Raw genomic sequence first — 16,883 nt, 5'->3', positions numbered from 1 at the left:
TGTAAGTAAGGGAATTTTTTAAGTACCTTCTTACTTCTCATTTATAATCTTAATGTATATTTTCTTCAAACCGCTTAGAACCTAACGGATGTAGCGGTATATAAGAAATAAATTACATTACATTACATTATGCTTTCAGGCGGACTTCTTGGGTCACCAGGCCACCCAGTGGTATAAATTGCTGACAGGATTTATTAAAAAGAAACCAAACACTGGTCTGAGAGACATTTGGAGCATTGAGATCAAGCATCAAATTACTGCGTCTCAATGGCCACGAATTTGGACTTGGAGGATGAGATGCACAGCGTCAGCATCTATGAGACAAACTTGTTTTTTCTGTTACATAGACCCCTGTTCGGTTACAAAAATTGGATAGCTCTAAGTCTAATAAATGTTGGCACTGTCATCTCGAAGCAGGGACTTTTAGATCATTTATTATTCTATTGTCCATTTATTATGAATTTTTGGAAATCAATTTGGGACCAAATTAATTGTTTACTAGACAACCCAGTGGCATTATCATATGATACTGTGCTATTTGGTATGGCAATGAGAGCAAAAAGTCAGATTTCTACAAATAATAACAAATTATTACTTATAATGACTGGGGTTGCCATTCAACAAATTACGTATAATTGGAAAAATTATACATAATTAAATTATAATTTTTGGTGGAATTCCTTATGTCATGTTTATAAAATGGAGAGATTTATTGCAATACAGGGGGGATGTTTCAGGAAATTTCAGGATGTGTGGGAGCCATTAACAAAGTATTGTACTGATTAGATGACATTTTTTCCCTTAAATTTACAAGTTCAATTGTGAGAGGGGGTAATTTTATTGTTACTTATTGTATAAGGTATTGATTATATAATAGGAAAGGGTGGGAGATAACAGCATATCATTTATACCATTGATGATTATTAAGTGATATATTTATTGTTAATTTGTTTGGACAGATTGTTACACTTATTGTAAGTTTGAAAATGAATAAAGAATATTAAAAAAAAAAATTATTAGTTTTGTATGTGCAGAAAATAAGTTAATTTAATTGAACTAATCCACTGGATTTGGACAATAATAAAGATTACAGATGCTGCTCTGGAAGTGCAAAGTCCAGTTTCAGTGACCTTAAATGACTTGCACTTAGATGAGGAGAGGAAACACACACTTTGCCTGGGCCATACATGTACAATGATTGCATGTTCGCTGCATAAACGTGCATTGTACTAAAGACACATTTGTTTTAAAAGTGCACGGTTACCTGTGGGATATCGGTGTCATTAGCTCCAGGAGCAGGCAAAGATAATTTTCTGCATTCTCCTAAAACCATTGAGCCAGTAAACATGATAACGGTAGTGACTAAAGCCACGAGCAAACTCTCCAGCACTCTGCAAGGAAAGAGAGAGTCAAAGAATCATGACAAACCAAACCTGCAAGTATTATAGCGCCAAGGATCACATACAGTCAGTGCCCAATAACTATTCAACCCAGAGAATTCATTAAATGGTACATTCACACTCCGATCACCACCTAATAAAATTTATACTTAAGTCTGGGCACAAATTTCAAAACTGCTCTGCGTTGGTGCAAAGTCCATGAGAACTTTTTATCCCCAAGCTTTACGTCAGATACCCAGACATTGCCCCCTGCTTTTTCTGTAGGTACTTCCCCTTGAAATCCCATGTAGGTTTGCAAATATAATCTTCTTTTTTTTTGTAATTGTTTATTTACACCATAAACACCACAATACATAAATCCAAAAAGCAGGAACCAATATTGCAACAGCACAAGGTTCACAAATAGTAACATAGCCACAACATTATTACTGACTTTTAAAACTAGAAAAGCAGGCCAGCTGGAATTTGTCAATAGACTTTTGATTCCATATACCTCATTACGTTCTCTTCGATCCTCTGATCAAAATTTATTAGCAATTTCATCCCTGAGCTATATAAATACTAGGAGAAAAACTATCTTTTCTGTGGTTGCTCCAACCCTTTGGAACTCAGTACCAAACACGTTGAGAGATAACAACTAGAGAATGACATGGTGGATGTTACCCGTGGCTAGCAGCAAGTAACCAAACGTTTGAGGGGGGAAAGGTGCTCACCGCAGGTACGGGGACAAGGCCATCCACCACCCCGTGGAGCAGTGAATGGCCTTGTGCCCGCGGTTAAGGGAGGGAACATGCGCAGCCCCCTCCCTCCTTCCTACCTACCCGAATCTATCTATATCCCTCCCTCCCCCTTAACTTTACGACATGTTTTAAGGTTTCAGACTTGTTGGAAGCCGCCGGAGCGTACGTGCAGTCGCGTGCGTGTATGGGCAGAAGCTTCTCCTCTGATGCAACTTCCGGTTGCGTCAGAGGAGAAGATTTCCGCCCACTCACGCACGTGACTGCACGAACACTCCGGCGGCTTTTAACAAGTTTGAAACCTTAAAACGCGCTAAGAAGGTGAGGGAGGGAGATGCACGGACCAGCGCAAGGGGTGCCGAGGGGCAGTGAGGTGGCGAGAGGGAAGGGTGGATGCTGCGGGGAGGGGGCGGTGAAGGGGATGGGGCAGTGACCGGGACAGATTTTTTCCCCATGTCATTCTCTAATAACAACCCTTGAGAAATTTAAGTCTTCTCTTAAGATGCTCCTTTTTAAAGATGCTTTCCAAGTTTAACTGTCCTTATAAGGATTTTAAAACTTTTTTTAGTCCATCTATATTGGACCTACTTGTTACAACCCCGCCCCTCGGGGTTTTTTTCCTGGTACCCTCTCTTTTCTTAAAATAATATTGCAGTTCTCCCCATTTTCCTTTGTATCCGTTTGTCCAGTCATGCGTCTTGTTTTCTGTCCTGTTATGTTAATGTTTTTAAGGTATATTATTTGTATTACCCTAATTTTTATTGTACAACCACCTTGAAATATATGATAAGGTGGCATATCAAATTTTTATAAACTTGGAACCTGCGTCATGGTTTGCAAATATAATCTGACTGGGATTTCTGTGTTCTCCCACTTGTATTAGCATAGACATTGCATTTCAGAGACCACCCCACGAAAGAAAACTAGCATGAAGGATGCTCACTCCCTCCTGCTAATGGAGACCCCTCTTTCTTGCCACCCCAAAAAAGGAACAGGGATGCCCACTCCCTCCTGCCACCGGATGCTTCGTCGAAACACTCCCCCCCGCTCCCTGAATCCTCCCCCATCACCGTACCTTTGCTAGACATTGAGAGCTGGAGGGAAGAATGTCCCTCCAGCTCCAAGCCCCGCCCATGGAAAATGACAGGCTTTCCCCTCCCCGGTGCACCATGTGATACACAGGGAGGAGCCTAAGGCCCTGATTGGTTCAGATGCCTAAGGTCCCTCCCAAGGCCTTCTCTGTGCACCATGTGATGCACAGGAAGGGGCCTAATCTATAGGTAAAATGTAAGTGCAATATATTAAGGCAGTGGTTTCCAATGTGTGTCCTCCAACGTCTTCCATTGCAGCCCTCAAAAACAGTTGGCCAAAATGCGCTTCAAATCCTGTAAATGTATTAATTTCAATCTTGCCCACTTTATATGATAACTGCAAACAATCTCTTAAGCGCGTTACTCAGATGTCTCATGTATGGAATTTGCTACTGATGACAATACAAAATAACACGAGTTTTTAAAATATATCCTTGAAGTGTTGTAGATTCAATAATTTTTAATGGTTAATGCTCAGTTTGAACAAGCAGATCAAAGTGGTTTACAAAGCTGGTGGTATGTGTAAGCTTGAAATCTTTTGGTGGCTCTCAGAATTTTCTCGTAGTCACACTGTGGCCCTTTATACGAAAAAGGTTGGAAACCACTGCATTAACATTGAGTGCTAATTCTATAAAGGCATCTGGATGCAGATATTCCATTCTAGAATACTAGCATAAGTCATGCTCACTTTGACTAAATTTGTAAAAACATATTTTCTTTGGTTTATTTATCTTTACACATCCAGGGGGGTGGGGGGTTGGAGGGAGGGGAATAAATATTGATAGTGATATTTGGGTAACTTTATTCTTTATTTGTATTATATATTAGGATATATTATGGTATTACCGTATTATATGCAGGAAAATGAAATTATTGAATGATATTTATGTTACCTGTATAGATAATAGTGTAATATGTGGAATATATTTTGTTCTTTCATTTGTATGACATTGTTTTTGATTAAAAATCAATAAAGAATTAAAAAACATGACAGCAGATAAAGGCCAAATGGCCCATCCAGTCTGCCAATTCGCAGCACCTCCTCTTCCTAAGAGATTCCCACATTTTCTTGAATTCAGACACCATTTTTGACTCCACCACCTCTACTGGGAGACTATTCCTTGCATCTACCACCTTTTCTTTAAAAAGGTATTTCCTTAGATTACTCCTCAGCCTCCTCTTAACCTCATTCTATACCCTCTCACTCTTGAGTTTCCTCTTCAGTTGAAAGAGAATCTCCTCATACGTATTTATGCCACTTAGATATTTAAACATCTCTTTATCATCTCTCCTCTCCCACTTTTCCTCCAAAGTATACATATTGAGATCTTTGAGTCTGTCCCCATACGTCTTATGGCGTAGACCACTGACCATTTTAGTAGTCTTCTTCTAGACCGACTCCATCCTGTTTATATCTTTTTGAAGGTGCGGTCTCTAGAATTGCACACAATATTTTAATGGAGATCTCACCATTGTTCAGGGGCATCGATACCTTCATTTTCCTACTGGCCATTCTTCTTCCCTATGCATCCCAGCATCCTTCTAGCTTTCACTGTCACTTTTTCAACATGTTTGGCCACCTTAAGATCATCACATACTATCACCCCCCCCCCCCCCAAGTCCTCCTCTTTAGCGCACAAAAGTTCACCTCCTAAATTGTACCATTCCCTTGGGTTTTGCATTTCTTAGAACTAAATCTTAGCTGTCAAATTTCAGACCACACCTCAATCTTCACTAGCTCCTTTCTCACGTTAGTCACACCATTAGGGGTATACATGGAAAATGACGGGGCTTCCCCTCCCTGGTGCACCATGTGATGCACAGGGAGGAGCCTAAGGCCCTGATTGGTTCAGACGCCTAAGGTCCCTCCCAAGATTTTGGTACCATCTGCAAAGAAACAAATCTTACTAGATCTTCAACAATATCGCTTACAAAAATGTAAAAAGAACAGGCCCAAGAACCAAACCTTGTGGCACACACTGGTAACATCCCTTTCCTCAGAGCGATCTCCATTGACATTACCCTCTTTCGCCTTCCACTCAACCAGGTCCTGACCCAGTCTGTCACTTTGGGGACTATCCTGAGGGCACTATTTATTAGACGCCTGTGTGAACACCATCAATAGAATGGTATAAACGCACAGACCTGAATGCAGAACTTTAGAATTCAGCACAGTATTCTTAAAGATACACATGTCCCACCCATGCCCTATCCTCCCCGAAGAACGTCCCCTTCCATTTACACAGAGTTGTGTGCATAAGTGCTGCGAGTGGCGCATGTATATACATGCCCAGATAAATGCCAATATGAGAGTAGAAATAGTGCTTCCATTTAGGCCCCAAAATTACAGAATAAGAGGGCAAGATATTTATTTATTTTTCATATTTCTATATCGCTTATAACCTAAGTGGTTTACATTCAGGTACTCAATCATTTTTCCCTATCTGTCCTTGTGGGCTCCTCCTAATCTACCTGGGGCAATGGGGATTAAGTGACTTGCCCAGGGTCACAGGGATATATTCAGAACCTTCTACTATAGCAGCTGCATATATACAAAAGAAAGTTTTCCTGCAGTATGAGGGGAAGATGCTTATTCTTCTCATCTGAAAAGGACATCGAGAGGCTTTCACTCACCCGACGGATTTTTACAAAAACACATACAATAATGAAATCAGTCTGGGGGGATGGAAGAGGCCAAAGACAACAAAAAAATAGGGGTCAGGACCATCTGGCACACATCCTATGACTGCATGTCAGTTCACTATACCTGTTCTGCAGTGCTGGTACTGCAAGAGTGTATACAATCTGTAGGCAGATTCTGTACTGTAGAAGATCAGTACACCTGGCCAGTGGTTTTCAATATACTCGCAGTGCCAGTGTTGTAGGACAAGCCCCGGAATGGCACAGTCCTATAAATTTATTTGAGGAAACCCAGTGCAAGATTCCAGTGTACAGGGGACACTCACACCACCCCGCCATGTCATTTCTTAAGAAGATAGCAATATATTTTAATGATTGGGAGGTTGTTTTATTTTTCACTATCTTGAATGCTTTTTAAGAAAAGATAATGCTATAAGTTTAATAAATAATTAAAAAAATTTTGACTTGATTTAGCTGCATTTTATCCCCTTTTGTCGCTAACTGAAAAATCCCTTTTACAATCAACCAAGAAACACGGAGCAGAGAGAGGCTGCATCCTGTCCTCCTAACTCAAATGCTCTAGATGCGGTGAGACCGCATCTGGAATACTGTGTTCAATTCTGGAGGCCACATTACCGTAAGGATGTGCTCAGAGTTGAATCGGTTCAGCGGATGGCCACCAGGATGGTCTCGGGGCTAAAGGGTCTCCCGTACGAAGAAAGACTGAGCAAATTGCAGCTCTACACTCTCGAGGAGCGTAGGGAGAGGGGAGACATGATTGAGACATTTAAGTACATCACGGGACGGGTAGAGGTGGAAGATGATATCTTTCTTCTCAGGGGACCCTCGACCACAAGAGGACATCCGCTCAAGCTCAGGGGAGGGAAGTTCCGTGGAGACACCAGGAAATACTTCTTCACGGAGAGAGTGATTGAGCATTGGAACGAGCTTCCAGTGCAGGTGGTCGAGGCACGCAGCATCTCAGACTTCAAGAACAAATGGGATACCTATGTGGGATCCCTACGAGGTCATGCCAAGGGATAGGGTCACTAGGACTGAATGAGCGGGTCAGTAGAGTGACAGTATAATTACAATTATTCTTTAGGGGGTCAGTAGATTTAAGAGGGTGGGTAAATAGTGTGGGCAGACTTGATGGGCTATGGCCCTTATCTGCCGTCATCTTTCTATGTTTCTATGTTTCTAGAACCTCTCTTCCTATTAAAAAAAAAAAAAAAAGAGTCAAAAACCATAAATTACAGCACCCACCATGCACCACACTTACAGACACATCCACCCACCCAAAACTACATCTTGCACACAAATACAACCTCAGAGGACCAGGCCTATGCAAACTCTCCCCATACAAACCCCATAGATGCAGGAGGAAGAAGAACAGGTGCAAAAGCAGCACAGGTACCTGGCAAGATTTGGCTTTGGATGCACATGTTGCATGCGATATTTTGCAAGTCGCTTATTCAAGCAGTTGAACGTGGCACCTAGAAGGCCCCCAATGACCCCAATAACGATGAAGAAAGCCAAATCCACAGCAGTCCAAAGGTGGCACTTCTTATCAGAATCAGAGCACTGGAGAAAGAATGCAGCAAGTGAGAACGTGTCACAAAGAGCAGAGGGCAGCCAGCGAGGGAAACGTGAGCACATTTGTTCAAACATAACAAGAAACTTTAATCTTCTTCTGCAATCACTTCCACTCCAAGGATCATTCCTCTCAACAGGTGAGAATTGCTAAGTCACAATCACTGACACTATTCCCAGGATATACACATTCAAGTAATGCCATGTGTGGCACTGAGATTTTATGCCACCTCCACGCAAAGGGAGAATTTTAGGTTAAAAATTGTGAAAAACAGGGTATACTCTAATATTTTCATAGAATGATAAGGCAGATGAGCTGTAAGACTCACCCTGAACTCGCCAAAGTTAAGTAGCCCTGGTGCCTGAAAGGATCCCCAAGTCTCGAACTGGAGTCCAGACCGGAAAAAATTTAAGGTGAAAGTAGCAGACATGGAGCAAAAGAGCTGAAAAAAAAAAGCAAGCACAAAAAAGAAAGGCTAATATAAACAACAACAATAATAATAATAACTTTATTTTTGTATACTGCAATTCCACAAGCAGTTCAGAGCGGTTTACAAAAGGAAGAGACCATACACAGACAGCGATGTTATAGAAAAAAAACCCCAAGAAGTGATAAACCTGCAGTGCAGGAGCAAAACGCAAGTCACATAGAGCAGACCTGGTAACTCAATTTACCAATCAACGATTCCCCAAATCTGCTGTGAGCCAAGCCCTCAACTCAAAATTTAAGTACCAAAACAGCGCAGGCCATTCATTGCGGCTCCTCGCGCTAAAAACTGCTATCGCTATCGCAGTTTGATAGAAGAGGGCCTTAGTGTGTTTATAGATTCTCAGGACCCTACCAAACTCCAGAATCTTACCCATTTCCATATTTATCTTACAAAGGATGTCCCTTAGCCCTATCAAATGCCCCTTCTCCCATCCTCCAATTTACTCACTCCTTCACCAAAACTCCTAGACTTTTATTGCAAGCTTTCTAACGCTTCACTTTTTAAAAAAAATCTTTATTAATTTTCAAATGTTAACAGTGCCATACAATAAATTTAAACATAAACACTACACAGAGCACACTTTAAATACACAAATAATTCAAAAAACAAATCATTTTCACCGCCCCTCCTCCCCATAATTAATAAAAGAAGAAGTACATATTTAATTTCAATAATATAGATAATTAAGTATAGCAAACAATAATACATTCCCCTTTCACCACCCACCCACCCATCAAATAAAAGGAAAGGTACATGATAATTATTGTGACTCAATAAATGCACTTCCTCTTAATTCGTATTGTGAATAACACTATCACCTTACAAACAAACGCTGTCACACAAGTCAGTACTCACTACCTTATATAGGTATTTAAGAGAAAAACAGGGGTCTCAAGTGCTCACAATCAAAGGCCTGAGATATACTTCAAAGCCAGTGAATGATGTATTGAGCTATCATCAATCCCGTTTATTTTCTCTGTACCTTATAGTGGTTAATATTCTTTTTCTTAGTTAATATTCCTTGTGTTTAAATAATCATTCAATAATTTATTAATCCTTTGCCATTAAGTGCATTTCGGAACTACTTAGCTTATTTTTTCTTTTTCTCCCTCTTATTGATTTTCTATTGACTCTCTTGACTCTCTACGGAAGATCTCCGTTTCGCTCCCGTGTGTTTACTCGGGGCTTCATCAGGAAAGCACCAAAGGTCACTCATAAAATCTCCAGCGCAATACTACTATTCTTTCTTTATTGCAAAGTGGAAACTACTTCATTCTGATGTTTCCTCTTCACCTGGAGAGCCTCCATTCCAGATGAAGAGGAAACATCAGAATGAAGTAGTTTCCACTTTGCAATAAAGAAAGAATAGTAGTATTGCGCTGGAGATTTTATGAGTGACCTTTGGCGCTTTCCTGATGAAGCCCCGAGTAAACACACGGGAGCGAAACGGAGATCTTCCGTAGAGAGTCAAGAGAGTCAATAGAAAATCAATAAGAGGGAGAAAAAGAAAAAATAAGCTAAGTAGTTCCGAAATGCACTTAATGGCAAAGGATTAATAAATTATTGAATGATTATTTAAACACAAGGAATATTAACTAAGAAAAAGAATATTAACCACTATAAGGTACAGAGAAAATAAACGGGATTGATGATAGCTCAATACATCATTCACTGGCTTTGAAGTATATCTCGGGCCTTTGATTGTGAGCACTTGAGACCCCTGTTTTTCTCTTAAATACCTATATAAGGTAGTGAGTACTGACTTGTGTGACAGCGTTTGTTTGTAAGGTGATAGTGTTATACTCAATAAATGCAGTCAATGGGCTCCATACCATTTTAAATGCGTTACTATATTCCAAACATTCCGCGTTCATTCTTTCATACTTGTAACTGGAACCTAAGTTTGCCCACCAGAAACTGCCGAGAATCTCGGCGAGAGGGAGAATTAGAAGGCCTTGAGCATGCACAGATGCATGCTCAAGGCCCGGCAGAGGCAGGAGGATCTTCAAGCGGCACCGGCTCATCCTGTGGGCTGTGTGCCGGTGCCAGATGGGGGGTAAGTTTTCAAGTTGTTCAGGCGGGGGGTGCCGGTTCACACGGGGGGGAGGGGTGCGATGCCAGTTCTCGGGGGGGTGTTGGGTGTTCGCAAATCGAGTCAACAGTAACACTCGGTTTGCGAGACAAGTTTTGCGAGAATGCTTTGCTCTTCTTGCAAAACACTCGCAAACTGGGTTACTCGCAAACCGAGGTTTGACTGTAAGTCCAATACAAGTGGACTCATAAAAAAAAAAAAATTTAAATCCTTAAAAGGACATTTACACTTGAAATGATCCATCCTTAATCCCCCAGTGGTTACTGTCCCTCCCCCCTCACTCCTGAAAATGACATTGAAAAAGGAAAACAGGTTCCCTGACATTATTAGATATTATGGCATTCTGTCCACAGCAGCAATTAGGTCTGAAGGGCAGCCTAATGGTCACTGCAGTAGACTATAAGCCAGGGGACCAGGTTCAAATCCCACTTCCAACTCTTTTTTGCCTCTAAATTGTGAGCCTTCCAGAAACTGATATATACCTACTATACCTAATTATTAAAGATATCCATGCAAAACTTACACCTTAAACGGGGAAACACTAACTAGGACTTCAGAAGAACGGGACTTGGGAGTAATCGTCAGTGCAGATATGAAGGCTGCCAAACAAGTGGAGCAGGCCTCATCCAAGGCAAGGCAAATGTTGGGATGTATCAATAGAGGCTTCATCAGCCGCAAACCTGAAGTCATAATGCCGCTTTACAGAACCATGGTGAGACCTCACCTGGAATACTGTGTGCAATTTTGGAGACCACACTACCAAAAAGATGTGCTTCGAGCTGAATCTGTCCAGCGAATGGCCACTAGAATGGTCTCCGGACTCAAGAGTCTCTCATACGAAGAAAGACTGGGCAAACTACAGCTATACACTCTTGAGGAGCGTAGAGAAAGGGGAGACATGATTGAGACATTTAAGTACATCACAGGTCGTGTCGAGGCAGGAAAGCGATATATTCTTCCCCAGGGGACCCTCGGTCACAAGGGGGCACCTGCTCAAACTCAGAGGGAAATTTAATGGTGACACCAGGAAGTATTTCTTCACAGAAAGGGTTGTAGATCACTGGAACAAACTTCCGGTGCAGGTGGTCAAGGCCACCAGCGTGCTCGACTTTAAGAATAAATGGGACATCCACGTGGGATCCCTATGGGGGTCGAGCTAAGGATCTGGGTCATTAGCACTCAGACTTGATGGGGTGGGTCAGAAGAGTGGGCAGACTTGATGGGCTGTAGCCCTTTTCTGCCGTCATCTTTCTATGTTTCTACTGTACCTGACTGTACACTACCTCAATAGTCTTCAGGCTTGCAGGTATTTCCCTGGCTCTGAAGAGCTAATCATTTTTAAATAACCGAAATTACAGTGGAATATGAACCTGTGAGACCTGAATTAAAGTTCACTGCATGGACCACTAGGCCACCCCTCTGCTCTGCAGGGATGTCTGTGGAAATTTGTGTATAAATATTGCCAGAATTGACATCCTTATCCCGTTTTTTTTTGCGCTCATAAATTGGTTGGTTTATTTTGGAACACGGCTGTTCATTTTGGACATTCTCACTCATTTCTGAGCAGGAAACCCCCAATGTTTTTCCTGCTCACAACATCCAATTCTGACTCGTAGAGGGGCATTTTCAGAACAACATCCATGTGCACACAAAGTTACATCTGCTGCAAAGCACAAGTAAGCACAAGTAAGTGCATATGTGTGCTGGTAATTGTTGTTTAGGCACATATTCTACAAAACAATCCTACAAGTGCTCTGCCCTCAGCTATGTTTTCTAAATGCCTACCTTTATATTTCCTTGGAAAATTTTATAAAAGTTTCAAGTTTCAAGTTTATTAAAAAGTTTGTTATACCGCTTATACAAATTTCTAGGCGGTGTACAGCAATAATAAAAAGAGGGAAATCTTTAAAAATAACAAAACAAATTAGTATGGATATATTAAAAGCAAGACAGTATTAATTAACAAAAAAAAAACAACCAAAACAAAACCGTAGACTGAGACTAAGAGATAAACTACACACAAATAGGGAAAAGGGAAGAACTACAGCATTTAAAATAAAGCACAATGGGTAGGGAGAGAGACTGCAATTAGTTTAGTCCTGAAAAGGACAGTTTTAACCGAAAGCATCCTCAAATAAGAAAGTTTTGAGTTTTGCTTTAAATTGTTTTAGAGAGGATTCCATCCGCAAATGGAGAGGCAATGAGCTCCATAGAGTAGGAGCAGTCACAGCAAAGTTATTAGATCTCAAGGTGTTGATCAATTTGAGAGATGGTACAATTAAGAGATTGTGTGATGTGGAACGAAGAGATTTAGCAGGGTGATAGGGAATAAGAAGTCGGTCAATAAATACTGGTTGATTGAATGAACGAGTAGTGAAAGTTAATAAGATTTTATAGCTAATTCGGTGTTCGACCGGTAACCAGTGAGCATGTTCAGGTCACTTTAAATAACTCCCAAAGTCCACTGCCAAGACTTCACATGCTTTCAAATATTGCACTCCCTGATCTGATATTTTTCCTGCACTCTGTCTCTCTCCACAAAAATGCTTTCTCACCACTTTCCACGTGAGCCCCTGGTTCCAGAAGGAAGACCCTTCCTCCAAGCTGAACAAGGTCCCTCCTATAGGAGCCCCAAAGGCAGCAGCAACTCCAGCAGCAGCTCCAGCTGATACAAAGTCCCTCTTGTCCCTAGAGAAAAAAAAAAAGAAGTAAGATTTAAAAGGATGAAGGATCCTTCCAGCCTCCAAACACCAATCAAACTGGGCAATGCCCCTCCATTTTTGGATACCAACAGCATGGCGCAGTGACATAAGCCTAACTATGGAAAATTGTCATCACCTATAAACCAAGATCTAAAAAGAGTGTAATACACAATATACTGGCCTTATCTTAAAGGCATAGTCCCAACAAATAACATCTGGATAAATTCAAAGTATAGGAATATTTTTAGGATGCCTCGGCCCCACCACTGATTTATCTTGTACCTGCGGGAAGAATTACGTGGTGCCTCATCATTGGCCTTCCTTTTCAATATCATTAAAGTGTCTTTGTGCCAACTTCAATGTTGTTTGTTTAAATAGAGAATTAATATCTAGTACATAAATATATAAATATAAAGTGCTTCAGTACTTAACTTAATGTTCAGCCAAAACAAACAACATTGAAGTTGGCACAAAGACACTTTAATGATATCGAAAAGGAAGGCCAATGATGAGGCACCACGTAATTCTTCCCGCAGGTACAATATAAATCAGCGGTGGAGTGGTGGGGCTGAGGTGTCCTAAAGATATTCGTATACTTTGAATTTATCCAGATGTTATTTGTTGGGACTATGCTTTAAACACAGGCTGGATAAGAAGCTATATATTGAATGTGCATTGCCATAGATTGTTATGCTTATCTTAAAGGCATGCAGCAAACTCCCTGGGGCACTTCATAAGACCATGAGCCATCAAACAATAAAAGAAAACATTGCCTATTTTAACTTCTCAAAGGCTATAATGTGTGAGAAGGCCTGGGGTCAACATGTAAATAGCAATAATTACTTCACTTTCTTGAAGAAGTGCCTCTAAAATCAATTGTCTCTCCAGCTCTCCCAAACCCATAATACCTGTCATTGCGGAAAAAGGGAAAATTGAACCGGATCTTCTGTAGAGAGAGGCTCTGGAACTGAAATAAGGACATGAGAATCTGTCATTACTGGCAAAGCAAATTGTTATTTTTAATAGCTATGGTTCAGGCTATCTGTGACCATCTCTGGGCAAATGTGACTAAAGTCTCCAAAAACAAAAAAACTTAAGGTTTTCTGTTAAATCAAACAATTTTATAATAAACAGTCCAAACCCCATCCTTTTATATAAAAAAATAAAAGTTAGAAAAATGTAAACATGTAACTTTTTCAGATTGCTTATAGACTCATGACTTGGGGGGGGGGGGGAAGAGAAGAAAAGAAAATTGGTCAGTCTCAACATTTTAGGTCTACTATTTTAGTCACCTTTTCCTAGAGATGGCCACATTTTATAAATATATCTTCCTTATACAGAATATTTGTTTCTAATCATCCATTTTTAATTAAATGTTAAAGTAATCATCACCATGTTCTCTACATTAATCAGACTTAGACAAGTTTATTATATGATGCATTTGCTAATTAATGAATAATAATATGCTATCTACACATGATGCCTAGACCAGGGGTAGGCAATTCCAGTACTCGAGAGCCGAAGACAGGTCAGGTTTTCAGAATATCCACAATGAATATGTACGAGATGGATTTGCATGCACTGCCTCCTTGAGATGCAAATCTCACATGCATATTTATTGTGGATATCCTGACCTGGCTCCAGCTCTCGAGGACTGGAATTGCCTACCTCTGGCCTAGACCAATATAGCCTCACTCTCAAATAGAATTTTAATTTTGACTTCAGCGGTGTCACTTTATGGCTAGGTAGTTGTTGTAAACCATCCAGTCTTCCACACTTCCTTCATCATTAGTCCACTATTTCATTTTTTCTTATAAATCTTTTTCAACCCTTATTCATATATTTATTAAACACTTTAAAAAAAGACAAGCTTGTATAGCAAAACTTTCAAATTGCACTCATCTGTACAAGCTTTGGCATGCATTGGCTTAGGGGACTGTTATCCCCAATATGTCGGTACCGGTGAGTCTTTAAAGGGACCAGATTCCTTTCATGTGCTGTTTGTTGCTGTATTTGGGAGATGAAATGGCCAGAGCCCTTGATATAGCTTTTTGCAAAACAGGGTTGCTGTTGGGTCTGACTGAATATTTGGGTTTGCCTCTATCTTTCTTTGCAGTGGATATCAGCAATAGAATTTTCTTTCTGCCTGGGACTGACCGTCCCTGGCAACTATGAGGATAAGTTCCTGACTACATATTCATTATTATTGAAGAAAATGAGAAGAGTTGATATATTTTTGTGGAGTTTTTTGAGAGACCAATGACTGTGCTGGTTTTAAGAAAGGTTTGGACAAATTCCTGGAGGAAAAGTCCATAATCTGTTATTAAGACATGGGGGAAGAATCTGCTTGCTCTGGATCGGTAGCATGGAATGATACTACTCTTTGGGTTTTGGCCAGGTACTAGTGACCTGGATTGGCCACCGTAAGGATGGGTTACTGGGCTTGATGAACCATTGGGCTGACCCAGTAAGGCTATTGTTATGTTCCTATGTGCTAGCGCCACTGCAGGACAATGTACTGAAAATAAGGAGCAAAAATGTTTTTCTGAGGTCTTTTTCTCCACTTTTTTGGATTTTTGCATGCTAATGAGCAGTTTGGCAACGTGTACGAGGTAGACTTTTGATCATAGTTGGATTGCCTCTTAAATAACCAGCCCCACCATTCTATCTCAGCGAATAGCAAAACATCTTTTACCTTCCTCCAATGAGGGATATGTCCCCATGTACAGTACTGCAAAAGGCAATACTAAGCATTCACTAATAGAAGTCCTCTTTTTGTTACATGAACCCCCTTATTTGGCACATCGTTTGAATTTATATGTGCCATCTAGATCACTTAGATCAGAAAATAAAGACGTCTTATAGTACCATTGTGTCATGAAATAATTCATGAACATATTAGAGCCGCAACATTTTCTTTGAAGGGCCCTCAGCTTTGGAATGGTAAACAGACTGTTAGGGAATTTAGATAAATTTAAAACTGAATTAAGAGACCATTTCCTTTTTTTGATGCATATGAGAAAGGTTAGCAGCAGTCTGGTATGGAGAGAATCCTGGAGAGACTAGAAAAAATTTTTATTTTTATTTGTTTGTTTGTATTGATTATTAGTTTATGTAATTTTAAATTAATTTTAAATTGTTTTATTTCTATTCTTATTTTTATATTGATTTATGTAAATTTTAATTGTCTGGACTTTTAGATTGTAAGCTGCTCAGAAGGCTCTGACCCTTGGTGTGGGATAGTAAGTTTTAATAAACTTGGACATTGCTCTAGCAAGCACGTAAAGCTAGTCAGGCAACAGCGGTGACAGTTTCATCACAACTGCAAGTTATAACTGCACAGAGCTGGCAAGTGGCTGAGTGAATGATTCCTGTGCTGTGAATTATGCCTGCATGCTTTTATGACAAACTATCTGATTTTTTTGGAATAAACTAAGCAATTTTTATAAGATTAAGGTGCTAGTTTGAATGAGGATTTTTTTAGATTCATATTATGTTTTTATTTATGATTTTGATATATGGACACCTTCTTTTTAATGGATTTTTTTTGATTCTTAGTTTTAATAGTTATTTTGTATGGCTGTGGTCTACTTAGTATAAATCATAAAAATATGTGCAATATATACCAGTGGTTCCCAATCCTGTCCTGGAGGACCACCAGGCCAATCGGGTTTTCAGGCTAGCCCTAATGAATATGCATGGAGCAGATTTGCATATCTGTCACTTCTATTAAATGCAAATCTCTCTCATGCATGTTCATTAGGGCTAGCCTGAAAACCCGATTGGCCTGGTGGTCCTCCAGGACAGGGTTGGGAACCACTGATATATACAACATATTTATATATTCATTGACAGTTCTCATTAACTCCTAATGCAGCCCTCAGAAAAGGGTGCAAAAAGGATCGAACAAAAGACCCGGCGTGGATAATCAAAGAAGTGAAGAAAGCGATAGGTGATAAGAAGAATTCATTCAGAAAATGGAAGAAGGGCAAAACTGAGGAGAACTGGAAAGAACACAGGAAGTATCAAAAAGAATGTCACCGTGTGGTTAGAAAAGCCAAAAGATAATATGAAGAAAGGTTAGCCAAGGAAGCACGAAATTTCAAACCGTTCTTCAGATATGTTAAAGGGAAGCAG

General features: G+C 40.2%; 1 protein-coding gene across 1 annotated transcript in view; it reads right to left on the bottom strand.

Annotated features, from left to right (window-relative positions):
* The window catches only part of CLCN6 (chloride voltage-gated channel 6), a 49,463-nt gene that overhangs the window by 15,407 nt on the left and 17,173 nt on the right, over positions 1–16,883 (bottom strand). The window contains exons 9-13 of the mRNA XM_033921231.1: positions 13,655–13,713; positions 12,600–12,732; positions 7,791–7,904; positions 7,286–7,452; positions 1,265–1,391 (exon numbers count right to left, since the gene is read on the bottom strand). Coding sequence (XP_033777122.1) covers positions 1,265–1,391; positions 7,286–7,452; positions 7,791–7,904; positions 12,600–12,732; positions 13,655–13,713 — 600 coding nt within the window. The remainder of the gene's footprint in view (positions 1–1,264; positions 1,392–7,285; positions 7,453–7,790; positions 7,905–12,599; positions 12,733–13,654; positions 13,714–16,883) is intronic.

Source organism: Geotrypetes seraphini, chromosome 15, assembly GCF_902459505.1.
Source record: "Geotrypetes seraphini chromosome 15, aGeoSer1.1, whole genome shotgun sequence".
Lineage (NCBI taxonomy): Eukaryota > Metazoa > Chordata > Amphibia > Gymnophiona > Dermophiidae > Geotrypetes > Geotrypetes seraphini.
Note: the sequence above shows the minus strand (reverse complement) of the source record. Positions and strands in the feature narration are given on the sequence as shown.